At 30.6% G+C, this 15,038-nt stretch overlaps 1 protein-coding gene across 1 annotated transcript in view; it reads left to right on the plus strand.

Annotated features, from left to right (window-relative positions):
* poe (E3 ubiquitin-protein ligase-like protein poe) overlaps window positions 1–15,038 on the plus strand; it is a 107,798-nt gene that overhangs the window by 16,255 nt on the left and 76,505 nt on the right. The window contains 14 exon segments of the mRNA XM_076497355.1: window positions 938–1,184; window positions 2,362–2,421; window positions 2,598–2,788; window positions 5,436–5,694; window positions 6,688–6,808; window positions 8,304–8,494; window positions 9,616–9,701; window positions 10,349–10,431; window positions 10,933–11,051; window positions 11,553–11,645; window positions 13,245–13,392; window positions 14,019–14,142; window positions 14,240–14,342; window positions 14,527–14,668. Coding sequence (XP_076353470.1) covers window positions 938–1,184; window positions 2,362–2,421; window positions 2,598–2,788; window positions 5,436–5,694; window positions 6,688–6,808; window positions 8,304–8,494; window positions 9,616–9,701; window positions 10,349–10,431; window positions 10,933–11,051; window positions 11,553–11,645; window positions 13,245–13,392; window positions 14,019–14,142; window positions 14,240–14,342; window positions 14,527–14,668 — 1,967 coding nt within the window.

Raw genomic sequence — 15,038 nt, forward strand, 5'->3', positions numbered from 1 at the left:
GTGGGTTTTTTTATATCAGCAGCTGTAAATCTGTGGAATGAGGCTCCATTCAGGTGGTCCTTGGAAAGATTGTGTAATTGTGGAAAGGAAGCAGCAGCACAATGTATAAATCCTATTGTGGTGTATTGAATTTAAATTTAAAAACTGGATGATCCACTGACAAATGATTATATTTATAAACTGTGAATTTTGTCGTCTACTAGGAGTGGAATTTTGTTGGTTTTTTTCATTTCCCTTAGATATTGGTAGTGTGTGTGTGTTCATGGAGCTTAGCCACATTGGGCTGTCTGCTGTGTCCACCAATAGGAATAAAACCCTGATTTTATCATTGTAAATCCACTGAGGATGTATTGGTATTAATGCATCAATTTGTTTTTGTTTGACTTGAAAAAAACCAAAAAAACATTGGGGGGACATGTTGTGTTTTACCTGACTATTAGATACTAGATTTTATGGGTTTTTGTAGCTCATTGAAGTGTTATTGAAGTACTGTTATAAATAAAAATTGATATTTTCACTTTTGTGAGACATGAGGAAATGTAAAAAGGATAATTTAAAACATTGTTTTCATTTGTACCTAAATCAATAACAGGTGGGTACAAGCCCATTTTGTAAATACTGGGGTATATGCATGATTTCTTTATGCAATGAATACTTTCATAATCTTTTTTCATAAATCCGTGATGTGATATTTGAAGATGATATTTACTCATACCAAAACTCGGATAAATATTTTAATTTTTACTGGAATTACAGTTCTTAGTGGTCAATGGTTAATACATGTATAATGTAAACTTTTTAATTGTAGTAGTTTTCTGATTTATGTGTCATTTTCAAGTGAAGTTTTAATGTACTTGGATAATTCTCTTTAAAGTGAATTTTTTTCCATTACTTTAACTTAATGAAGAAAGTTATTACCATTCTTCCCATTTCCCAGGTACAGAACTGTGATGAATGACATAACTATAGTTGGCAAAGCTCTGAACTTGCAAGTCCTAGAGCCCCTTACAGAAGAAAGATTACAGAAGTTAACCACCATTGCTCTTAGCTGTCTGTATACATCAATTGCTGTAGCTACAGCTTCTAGTATTCTCATGATATCTGGGAACCCACCTACTAAAGGAATTGGTGCCCACAAGGATGAAGAGAGTGATAACTGTGTTGTTTCAATTGTAAAAACCAGTGTGAGTGCAACTTTTTTTGTAGCCAACTTTTATAGTTTCCTATTTAGTTTTCACCAGACTGCAAAAGTGTTTGATTTTTGCCATGTCTCTTTCTTATGAGTGATAATCTCTTAATGTTTTGAAAGGGTTAATCTTTTTTTTTTTTTTTGAAAGATATAAAGTTTATATCAATAGGTAGAAAAATGAGTCATCAGTTCAATTTTCAGTTTTAAAGACTTTCACCAACTTGGTTGGACATTTGTGATGTTTTTCTTTTAACTACTGTCAGGTTAGGGTTTTTTTGTTAATGTTTTGTTTTTTAAATAAGTGTTGCAATTTATATATATAGTGTATCCCCACCTCAACGTGGGTCTTACTTCTTCATTCACCTCCAAAACCAAGGGTACCATTACTGTTGGTACCTTGAGATCTTTTTAATTAGTGCATCATTTTTTATTTATTATTTAGTAATTTTTGTTAAGGCTTGTTGTTAGGTTATAACAAACTAATATATATTTTAGAGAAAATTAATACTGATAAAGTTAATTAAACAAAATCAAAAGGCAGGACTGCTTTAAAAACAGTAAATCCAAATCTCTGATTAATTTTATATTTTTAATGAAACTATAGTGTAGAAATGTTTCTATCTGGTACGTGTGATATGTAATTCAGAATAAATCTAATATAAATTACAATTTCTAATGACACCTAGCAAGCACTGGTTGTAATACATAATATGTAATACATAATAACATGGCAATACTTAGCAACAAATAATTGAAAAACAGCAAGTGATTTACTCTACTTAACTAGAGCAAATATTTTTTTTAAATGTAAAGGGCATTGAAGTATATCTTTAGCAAATCAGAGAAGGGGTTAAAATATGTTCCAAATTTTTTTATAATTTTTCATTCATTTAATTGATTGTTATATACATAATTTAAAAGTGGGATTCTTTTTGTCAGAAAACTTCCACATTTAAATATTTGATTTATTAAGAACGTTTCTAGTGAAGTTTATCGCATGTTCTGTTATATTATTATGTAATGGTTTAATAATTTAACCATATTGTTCTACTATGCAATTAAGATCTGTCTAAATATTTAAACTTGAGATAACAAGATGTACAGTGGTTTTCAACATTACTTTTAAAACTGTATCATTTGCTATACTATTTTATTGTTTCTTTACTCTTTAGCTAGAAACCTACAATACAGTATCAGCTGTAATTCATTCTTCTGCAAGGGCAGGAGGTCATGTAAGTGGCTTTATCATAATACATTTATTACAATGTAATATACTGAGAAAATTAAATTGTTTGTATTAGTTTTTAGATAGTTTGTGGAGTAATAAGAATATTTATTACTTTTTTATCTGACTTAATTATTTATGTTAGGTGACTAATTTATAATTTTCTGATATTGGTATGAATAGAACTTACAAAATTTGCATCTTGGGGGCTCATGGCTTCTGCTGACAGGCCTCCAGAACATGTTGAATCTTTACCCTCTGAACCCAAGTGATAAAGGAAGAGAGGGATCCTCTAAGAGTAAAGGAGCATCTGACCCATCTTCTGGATCCAAACCCAAAGAACCTCCTTTACCTAAACAAAATATGATGAAAATGTAAGTTATGGTGAGAAATTAACTCTTTCTGTAGAGAAATCAGGTATGAACTTGATAAGCATATCTTCATAAAATTTGGTAAACTTTTTAATAGTGTTTTAAAAGGGTTTCTTTTAAAAAAAATTTTGTGAATATACAGTTTGTTTTTTAGAGTCAAAGATAATTTTCATTGCTAAGAATAAATATCCATAAAAAAAATCAAGAGACTTAACACTTTTTTCTTGGTATGTTGGGTGTCCAAAATGTAATTCACATAGCTTATAAATATGCATTTCAGAGCAAAAACAGATCTATTAATCACTAAAATAGAATACCTCAAAAGCATTACAATTTATATCTGGCTTTCAAAGTATGCTATAAGTAGATCAATTCCCTTGAGATGGGGCTTGAATACTTTGCAACTACTAGGTAACTAATGAAGGTATTCATGGCTTTTAATGTAGTAAAATGTATTTTTTTTTTTAAATTTGAGTTTTTACTGTTGTACATTAAAATCAGATTGGTACAAATACTTGATGTTTTTGTTTAAATAAATGTCGTCTGTGAATATGTCACACAGGCTTTAACTAGTCACAAGTAGAAGGGATATCTTCAGGTGACGATTAAATGTTCTTTTTTCATCTAGCAGTTTTCAAATTTCCTTAGCACAACCACTAAAACCTGCTAAATTAATAAGTTTTTCACATCACCACAGTAAATTGCAGCAAGTCTGAGAATTCTTGTGCAAAAAGCTGCTGTTTACATAGATTTTTGCTCCTGAGTATGGTAGCTCAAATTACCAAATAGCAAACCACATAGTCATTTTTAAATGTTTAATAATTTCGTTGTGTAATGCATATGGTAAATGTTGTTTTTCCTATATTTTAAATTATAATTTATAACTCATTGTTGCCCTATTTATATTTTAATATGAAATAAGTTCAAATTACTTCTCTTTTCTCTTTTTTTTTCTTTTTTTTTTAGATTGTAACAAAACTACTTATTCGACATAGCAACAGTTGACATGTGTTTTAAACCTAATCCTATTGTTACTGAACCGTACGTTAACTAATAATTACATAATACAAGTTGTAAGCTACGTGGCAAGCATGAGTGTACATTGTAGAGACATTTTGTATAATTATTTTACATTTTTCAGTTTAAACTTATCTAGTCTCATAGGTTTTTAATTTTTACATTTATGTTATGTTTATAACAATAAAAAAAATGAGCATAAATTAATATTATGTTTGGTCTCTTATTATTGCTGTTGGCCTAGAATGCACAATAACAACATGCACAGAACAATATCCTGTAACTATTGTAGTTAACTTGGTTTCTAACTGAGGCACAAGTGCTTTAAAATTTCCATATTCAGCGATAACATCTTCAGATGCATGTGCAAAATAACTACAAAATCTCTACTGAGAACATGGTTTTGTGTTACATCATTTTGGTAAAATCAAACTCTGTTGGTTAATGAAAAAGACAGAGAAGATGGCAAGTCTGAGCAAATGTCATGCTACACACACAAGGGAGATTAAAAAATGTTATTTAAATATTTCCTTTGGAAATTAAGAAATGAAAGCTTGACCTAAATCAAATCAAATGTTTTTCTATACATTGATAATAAAGGAGACAAATTAAACTTGGAATGGAACTGTTTAAAGAATTTTAGAAACACTTTCATCTACCTTTTATTATAGGATTAATCAAATCTTATTACTCATCCTAACAATGAATTAACACACATCAAGTTTTTCCAATGAATTACTGTCTTTGCCTGCCAAAACTAAATGAACTTAAGGTTCTTTTGTATTAGAATAAGCTCTTTCTATTGATTATAAGCATATATATCATACAGGTAGGCGTGATTTGGTTAAATTTTCTAAAAAGTGGAACTGCCTTCCTGGATTTGGCAACTTTTCTTTATCTGAGCAAATCAAGATGATACATGGAGCTTAAATTATGTATTTGACCATATAATTATTTATAATTTGTTTCTAACTAACTTGGCACTGTAGGAGTTACATTATTTAAGTTATACAATCTAAAAGGGAGAATTGTGAGTGATTTGATGCCGAGTTTATTGGCATACGTTGGTAATAAAGTTTTGGAATGTAACTGGTGTGTGTGTGTGTGTATTTAAAAAGGGGGGTTGTGGTGTGCACTTTGACCCTGTACTATAGAAAGTTAAAATATCTGTTTTGAAGCTTAATTATTTCTAATAAGATTTCTTGTAAGTGTTATTTAAAAAAAAAAGTGTTAAGTGTTGTTTATTTTAGTAGTATTTGTATGATATCTTGATAAGATGTTTATTTCCTGTTTGAAGATATGAATATTCATCATTTGTTATTGCATTTTTAGTTTTTGATAGTTTCGTTTATACTGTGGTATAGGCTCAGTATGTCTCGTTCTCCTGGTGGAGGCGGTGAAAGTAATTAATGTTAAAGTTAAAAACAACAAACTAAAAGATGTGAAGGAAGCAAAAGGAATTGGATTTGAAAGACTTGTTTAATGAACTGTGCTTCTTTAAAACCTGTACTTGACAATATTTTGATCCTTGTTTAAAAAAAAAGTTGTATTTATGTGAAAATAGTAGTAAATAATTATTTCAATGTGAAAATAAAACAATGTTTTACTCATTTATATTTCTTGTATCCTCTAGTCAACAAGGTTTTGGCGTGTTGTTTGTTGCACAAGCTTCACAAGCCGTGACTCTTATGACAAACCTTTTGGCAGATCTGCAGGTGGAAACAGGAATTGCAGAAGAGCAGCCAACTTCATTTTTGTCTCAACCAACTCAGCCACTACTAGCGCAAGATCTGACGAAGTACTTAACCGCTAGGCAACGAGTTCACAAGTTAACCTCAAACCTTAACCTGATTAACTTGCTTTTTAGCATAGCCTCTGTGAACTATCGAAAGGTAAAGACCATCTACTTTATCATTTTCCACAACTTTTATAACTTGTGGTATATGAGAAATAAAATGTGCTGCAAAAACTGTAATAGGATATACCATCTTCAGTCTTTCTCTGATGTTGGTGAGGGGAGAGTTGCAAAATATTTATTTCTATATTGTGTGAATATTAAAAATTTTTTTCTTATGTGCAGAAGTATGTGAAAGTAATCATTAAAGAAACCTTCATTGTTGACTTGTGCATATAGAACTAAAATTGTTACTGATTGGTGCCTGCATCTGTTAGTTTCCCAGTATTTTTTTTATGTGTATTTCTTTATAGAGCTGTGCTATAATTATGTAAGAAAGGTATGATTAGGCCTAAAAGTATAACCATTTAAGGAGTAAGCATTGTGCTACTGCTGGATTAATTATTTGCACCAAAGTTTCAGTTAATTTTTCAACTTAATTGGAAAATATTTAACATTTCATAACTTATTCTAATTACATCAGCTGTGATGCACTTTGTCAGCCATGGGCTACATATAGTACAGTGTTTATTGGGATGGACTCTTGGATCAGAAAGTCCATGTTTTTCAGTGCAGTGCCATTAAATACATTGCACTATCAGTTATGAGTGCATTATAAGAGTGACACTTATTTGTTTTAAAACGTTTATAACAGCAGGCACTAACTGACTGCCTTCAATCTAATCAGTAATGGATGGCTAATATCTGAACCCTGTAGGCCTCTGAATTGCTGGTTTAGCCTTGTACCAATGAGGTACCAATTGTATTGAAAATATCATACTTTTGTCAATAGCAACAATACTAAGGTTTCAAATTTAATATTAATGGTTTCTTTTTTCTAGTTTACATTTATATAATAAACTGATATGGACTAACTCATTACAGATTGAAAAGAAAAAATTGTGAATGAAGCTGTTCAGAAATGTCTTGTTAATTTATATTTGTAAAGTGACTCAAATCTGTTAAATACTTATAATTAATCTTTATCTAGGCATGCATGTTAAAGCGGATTCAGAAACAACCTGTGGATGGTGATGGTTTCAGCACCTCAGACTCGAACACTTATTATGAAGATGATTTCAGCTCTTCAGATGATAGCAGCGACGACGAAGGTAAATAGAAGTTCTTAGGCTGATACTAAAATATAAACATGAATTGGTGTTAAGACTTGTTTTAAAGAGGTGACAAATAAAATTATGTAGTTGAATTTATGTCCAAAATAAAATTTTCACATTCAGGATTATACAGTTTCTAGACAAATATTTTGCCAAATACTGAATCAAAACAACTTAATGAAGTTGTTGGATTAAGCCTTTTATTTTGTTAATTTTTATTCATAAAGTTACATAAACTATTTATCAGGAAGTCGAACTTTTTCAGTACAGTGCATCATAAGAGTAACAGTTAATTGTATTATTTGATAAATCCTTTATGGCAGCAGATTCTTCCAACTGTTTGCTGTTAACGTATTGTGGGTGCTTACTGCATCTTATTATTTTGACGTGCCTCTTTAATGGTTCATCAGATCAAAGTAGATAATGGTTTCAAAATGGCACAACATTAGCCAGTAGTAATGTCTGTACAACACCCATTTGTCAGGTAATTAATTTTGCACAATATTTGTTTGTTTATATTTGTGTTGCAAAGGTTATAAGAAATTATTATTAACTTGTTATCAGCACAAGCTACTTTATGTAGATCAGAAGAAAAAAGTCTATTTAGTAATGAGCACAGCTTATTAAATAAAATGTTCAAACTATATTACTTATAATTAAGCTATTTTGTTTCATCATTTTGAACCTTTGTTAACAATATTTTCAGTTCTAAGCATTATAATATCTTGGGAGGTTCAGTTCTAAGTCAGTATGCTGATCTAATAATTCACAGTAAGTATTATGATATTCCCAATATCACCTACTCTGCTAGTAATATAAATTTTATTACTTGGTTCTATTCAACAAGTTACGTGTAACACTAACATAGAATGATCCAGAACAGAACCCATGCAGATACACATTATTTAGTAGAGTACAATATTAATACAACACACAGGTGAAGAAATATGCTTTAATTATGACATTACAATGCTGCTGTCATCTGTTGGGTGATTATTTAAAAATAAAATAACTGGCTTTTCATTATATTCATTCTTTATTTCGTTTGTTTGTTTTTCCTTTCATTTTGGCCAAGTGTTCAAGACTTGGATTGTTAACATGTGTCATCCTGTAATGTACATATGAACACTGTCAAACAGGGGTCAGTTAACATATGTCATCCTGTAATGTACATATGAACACTGTCAAACAGGGGTCAGTTAGTCATTCTTTCATTTTTTCTTTCCTTTTTTGTATTTCCACAAACCTTTGACAGTTTTAGTGACAAAGTAGGTTCATGCCAAAAAAGTTAAAATCATAATATATCTGGGTGTATCAGTGGAGACTGTATTATACCTTAATTTTTAGAACATATCTTTTCTGATATTTTGCTCAAAATATATAGTAAATTTCACATGAAAACTATTTTGTGTACAAATACAAATTTTTGTTTTAGATTGGTTACAGTAGGATGAAAGATGCTATTATTAAGTTTCAACCTTTCTTTTTCTAGATGATGACAGTGAACCTATACTTGGTCAGTGGTTTGAAGAAACTTTAGCCCCTGAAGACTGTGGTGTGACAGTAACTCCTGGCCCACCTGTGACTACTCCATCAGATAACGACGTTCGTAATGGAAAACCTGCCCAGGGACAAGCAACCGAATCAGCTTCTCTTATTCCTGAAAAGGGTGAACCTCATGGGGTAAGTTTATGTTAAGGGAAATCAAAATGTATTCATTAGTTTCTGAAGTCAGTCTTTTTCATGTAAATCCTACGATGCACTTTCTTGAGTATGTATTAGTGGTATAGGCACAGTTTAGCGTAACTACCAAAATACTTCTTAATTATACTTACAATAATGTTTACTAATTCATTTACACTATTGATTTGACCACATCTTAACAATGTTATTTGGTTCTAGGAAAGATGGCACTAAGTTACGTGCAGAGAACTCGGGAATGTTTTAGCAAGTGTATTGTAAAGGTAGTTATGGTTCTTTCTTATAGGCCTTAGAGAGACTTCAGCTGCTGGCACTCATCTGGTGTATCTCTTCATTCCCTGCTTTCACTTTTCTTCTCAGCTCCAAACACAAGTTTGTATACAGTGTTTCTGGTATTCTTTTGATCTTCCAAATGGTCTAAACAGCTGCCCACAAGTAGATCCGACACTTAATTGGTTGTTTTCCGTGATCGTTTCATAATTCTCGTAACCAGAAGCAAGAACCACTTGTTTATTGGTTAAAGATAGTTACTGAATTAGCAGCCTTCTCACTTGTATCCTTACATGCACTTTCCAAATGGATGCTACATAAAACTTCTGATGCATTTCTTTCTTGGCAACTCTGTGCAAAATAATGTAAACATTCCCCATAACATTTTTGCAGCTGTAGTGGTGCCAGTCTGTAAATGATCTAATCTCTCATGAGGATCTCATAACCTACTGCTGAACTCAGTAGCATTGTTTGTAGACAGCACGAACAAAAACGTTTCTTGGTATATTTCTCTTGTTGGTCAGTTGTTGTTATGTAATAATTTTTTTATGCCTTTATCATTGTGTATCTCACTTCTCTTTACTGCATATACTTGCTCAATACTTGAAGCATTTAAAATGCCCAGAAATGCTGCATACACGTGTGTGGCTTTGTTATTTTAGTCTTTGTTCCTGAATCCACATGATTGTTTGACTGAAACTGTTTATCTCATTTTTTAATTCCAATGTCTAATTATTTTTGAGTTGCAGTTGTTTTATATTATTTATTATCTTACTCTATTGCAGTTGTTTTATATTATTTATTATCTTTTTCTATTTGTGTTATTCTTGCAGTATATCAGACTTGCCTGCAGAATTTTCAACTTCCTTAATAACTACTTTGTAAGCTCTGAAAATCTTTACATCAGGGACTACTTAAGGTAAACTGAGCTCTTTAATTTCTTTATGCAATCATTTAATTACTTCATACATTCTATGAAATTTGTTTTTACTTTTATGGATTGTAACTTGGATGATATATAATTTTGGTAATGAATTTCAACACGACTCATTAAAACCACACAGTTGTGTTCATTACTAGAGAACTTTTAACACTTTTGCTTTTAATTGTCTGATTTTTAATCTGTTTTGCAATTTTATAGTGACCAAAAAGTTTTATATATTTTTAAAATCATGTAAGCTTTTAAGGTGTGAAAAGTAATACTTCAGCATAACATTATAAGGTGTTCAGTTTACAAAATGTTAATGATCCATACTCTGAAAATTTGTTTACTAAAGTTCACTTCAGTTTAGCAGTTATAGGTTATCACAGACAAGTTCATTTTTATTTACACGTTTATATGTATAACAAGAATATCTTTGAATGGTTCTTGACTTATAATTTTTCATTTAATACTAAATGCTTTCCACAAAATACTTTTATTAGTGTAATATCAAAAGAAAAAGTGTTTAACCTAATTGTTAGCAGGTAATTGTGCTAGTAATAACTTTATATTGTTTCTCTTTTCTTAATTTCATTTGAAAAGGAATGTTATGTACTTGAAACAGTGCACTCTTTGTCCTCTAGAAGTAAACTAGGAGAGTCGCAGATGGTTGTCTTGGCAGGTATCATTAAAGACTTGGACAGAGAAACTTCTCGATCAGAAACTGGTATGTGTGAACAGTCTAAGAGGTTCAAGAAGTAAAATATATTAAATAGTTTTTGTAGGAAAAGAAGTTTAAACTGTTATAATCTACAGTTCACACAATTTTTGTGAGAGATAAAATATTTTTATCTTAAAGCAACACATTTCAGAGTATTGATTCAAGTTTATTTTCTTTTAGTTCTTGTGTCTTTTTCTGCTATGAAACATTTATCATGTATTATTTTTATTTTATATATTTTTTTAAAACATGTATATAAGTATTCAGATTGTTTTAAGATGAATGCAGCTAGAGGTAAAACGTGTGAATAATATTAATATTTAGTTTTTGAGTTACTGTTGTACAGAATTAACAAAAGTAATTTCCTTCACTTTTAAAACTTTTATTTTTTTTCCTTGGATGAAAACAATTTATTAAATTAATTTTCTAATTGTAGATTACCAAATTTTTCATTTTAGATCATGGATATTTTTCACACACTTTGACTTCTTGTTTTGTTTTCCCTAGGCACCATCAGTATTTATTTTGGAGCTGAGCTAAGCCAACTGTACGATGATTTTTCTCGATCCTTAGCTCGCTTTCTGCATAACCTCATGGCCACTAAAACACTATCGGATGTTCTGCAGGTACATTTTACCAAAAATGTAACTTTCTAACTGTGAATATGTATTTACATGCATGCACACAATACAGTATGAGTTGGGCTTTACTCCATCATAACCTGGAAGCCAGTTTCAATTTGGATATGCTTGTGGGCAATTCATATTTTAGATATTGCAGGGAATTCAAACCTGTATTCTAAATTAAAGAAAAGGTAATAGATCATTCCCTTTGGGAATCAGACCACCAAAAATGTCTCCCTTTATTACAGACAGAGTGTTAATTCACTTTATAAATCACTATTCTGTTTTTTGTTTTTTTAAGTTAATATTTGTTTTAATAGTTTGCCAACAAATATCTATGTAGTTCACAAAGTTGCATGGTTTTAACACATTAAAATCAAAGTTTCAAAGTAAATATCAGTTCTTGGGTTTGCAAAAAAGTGAAAAGTGTTTGACAGGTTTATTGCTATTAGTAACAGTTAGTGTTAATTAAAATCAACTATTATTCTGTAACTCTCTCATTAGAATGTCCTGCTAGCTCAGTTGGGAGTTAATCCCTGGAATCAAGAAGACTGGCCTTTACAAGTGTACAACAGAACATTGTCAATCTTAGCTCAGGTGAGGAACATTTAATCTCATTTAAGAATTGTAAAGTTGTGAGTTTAAGGAAAGCTTTTATGTATTGTACATTGAGGAAAGTCTGTAATTCATTGTTGTTTAAAGAGCTTCAGGTATTAAATATGCATAGTTTTCAGTTTAGGAAAGAACTGAACATCTTGTAATTATTGGAGTTGTGTTTGTAAGTGGTATTTTTCTATGATTCTAATGTTAATGAACTGATAACTATTTCTATATGAGGTATCTGGGTGTGACTCTCTTGTAACCATAAGTTTCCATACTGTAGCATTTTGTGTAGCCTTATAAAATTTTGTAAGTTTTCAGTCAACATTACAAGTCTTGTACACAGAAAAACATTTTTTAAGTTATTTTTACTGAGATTTATTCATGAATATAGTCAGTGTTGACTGCTCAAAGTACAAAGGGATTTTTATTGTAAAATTGAAAATACTTTTCATCTGAAAAATTTCAGATTTCATTTGCATAACCTTCTAAACTTTTTTTCAGTTAAACCATATTGTCTGTTACTTTCTCTACCTTAACTTTACACACTTGGTCTATTTAACCTTGTAACTACCATTTGAAATGGCTGCAGGTGATAACAAAAACAATTATTTATTGTAACTTGACTCTTTGTACTTGCATTGTTTTAATGACCCATTAAACTGTCTAATAATCCTTCCATACAAGTTGTAAATCACTGTGTTGACTCGTAACTCGTGTTACTGTACTGAATGATGCAACACATGGGCTGCTCGTAAGCATACATGATGAAGAATATTTATTATATTTTCGTTATCTTATCAAACTTTTATTTAACAAAGCAAGTTTTTGTTTTTGCATTTCAGTTAGTTTTATAATTAAAGATGTATGTTGCCAGTGAACTAAGAACATAGAATACTAACATGCACAAAGCAATTTCTTATATCTTATATTTTAACTGGCTTTTTAACTACGACAAGAGGAACTTACAATAATTCACCTTCTTGCTTCGTCTGATCACTAAGATAAGCTTTCAAACTGAAAACAAAATAGACAGTACTCTTTACTTAAAACAATATAGTAGTATACTTCATTTGATAGATTAAAACTTTGACTTTCTATTGGTTATAAATTATTCAGTATAAAACATTGGAAAGAACTTGTGGTAATTTGTGAAAGATGTGACATGTGGCATAACAAACGATTCTAATATTCTAGTTTATTATTCCATAGACAAAGTTGAAGGCTATAAAATTTAGACTTTACCTTAGTCATATCTAAATTATAATTATTAGTTTACATTAAATTCTCTACTTCAGAGAGGGGTAGTAAATAAATTATAGAAGGATAAGAACTTTGAACAAATCATATTCTTTTGCTAGGGAACATTAAGGATTTTTGACAAAATATTTCCAATGAATTTTAAAACCTCTGTAGTACTAAAGTTTAGCTTATTAACTACATTTTGATGACAAGTTTATTCATGTACATCAATAATAAAGTACTTGTATTCAAATTTAAATATAACTCTAAGAAATTAGTGTCACATGCACTTATACCTTGACAACTGTGGATAATGTGCTAAACTGATTTTGAAGAGTTTCTTCTGCTCTGTAGGTGCTGTTGCTCAGGCAGCAAAGAGAGAAGGATGAACTCCGAAGTGAAAGTGAAGCAGCTTGTTCATTAATTTTGCAGCGATTTTTAAATACTTTGAAGAAAGTAATCTTGACACCAGGCAGTGTATCTATAATAGAAGAAGGAGAAGGTATTTTACTGATAATATTAAATATATATATGAAAAGTGAGTTGCTGGGTTTGAGATAGTGAAATTAAATGTAGTGAAAACTTGCATGCTTATGTGGCTAGTCGGATACGTATTAAAAATGTTAAATCCACGAAGTTGTAAGGTTATAATTTGTGCTTGAATTTAAGATTTTTAAAATTACATTTTTTTTATATATTATGGTATAAAGAAAGTCAATATTTAAAAAATACATAAATTTTATTATGCTATAATTGTAAATTATATTAAACATACTATAGATTATTTATTCAAAATTACGAAGAAACATGAGGAGCCTTTGTGGTGAGTGTCGGTAATTTATTTATCTTGCTTGTTTGAGGAGGTGGAAGGTTTAAATTTCATACCACAACCTGCCAATATCTGCAGGTAGTTTGAGTTTATGATTGGTTGTTCTTTCTTGCAACATTAGAAGGAAATGACAAAAATAAAAAATAAGATAACTTTGTAATATGATGCACCCCCCTCACCCTCCCACACACAAAGTTGAGCTCAAAAACTTGTTTAGGTTTTCTTTCTCCAAATTAAAACTTGGTTAATCACTTTTATAGTCTTAGTAGTTGTGAATAATTAAATATGTTCTCCTGTAGATGTGAATGTTGAGCATGCCCAGCTGTTGTTGTTCCTTTTCCACAACCTGCAGTTAATGCAGAAAAAGAAAATAATTTTACTAACTGGACAAACCATAGTGGACGTCGCTCATATTGCTGATAGGTAAAACAGTTATGTTGTTTCTTTTCTGTGTTTTAATTTGTCAAATACTATTTAACCAGCAACATATTAATGTATACTTTAATCTGTTTTGTCGTAGCCCAAAGAAAGATTTCCAGATTGTGTACCTTAGTCGACTGCTTCTCATATTTGAGTACATGATGAAAAACTTGTACGACGCTCCTTCGTCTCTAACTGATCAGGTGTGCACTTAGTTTCAATTACTTTTTTAAATGCAGGTTCTGAATCTTTAACATATTTTTATCTACCTGAATTTTGTATTTATTTCTCGGACATTTTCTTTTGAATTTTTTTTCTCTTGTATTGCATGTCTATAATAGATATTTCTAGGGCATTATTTATACTTTGTACTTTCCATTTTTGCAGGTGACAGTAAACTTGTTCAGTTCACTGACAGGTCCAGCCATTTCAGAAAAAGATAACACTAGAGGGCACTCACGAATGTTTTTTGCCTGTCAAGAGTTGGAAGAAAACTATACTAAAAACCTTCCCTCGGATGATGCCCCAGGTATTTTTTTTTATCTTCACTCTTCTATGAAGAGTTCTACAAATAAATAATTTGTGTTGAAAAGATGGAAAAATATTCTATTCTTGAATGTTACACAGTTCATTTTGTGTGTAGTGTGTGTAAGTAAATAAGTTGGTTAAGCTATCTAAATGTACTCTAATCTTGACTAGTAGCTCTGCTGTAGTTGATGTTACATTAAGACTATTATGGAGCCCAGTCACTTTGTTATAGTCTGTGCTGTCGTGTCTAGCCATGTTTTGTCTGATAATTTTGCATCTTGACAGTAACTTTGTAAGGATTATGGTTTCCCAGGACAAGTTTCATAAAAAAAAAAAACCAGAATTGCTACATCCATTGATTTGACTTGTTA

Source organism: Tachypleus tridentatus, chromosome 4 (assembly GCF_004210375.1).
Source record: "Tachypleus tridentatus isolate NWPU-2018 chromosome 4, ASM421037v1, whole genome shotgun sequence".
NCBI lineage: Eukaryota > Metazoa > Arthropoda > Merostomata > Xiphosura > Limulidae > Tachypleus > Tachypleus tridentatus.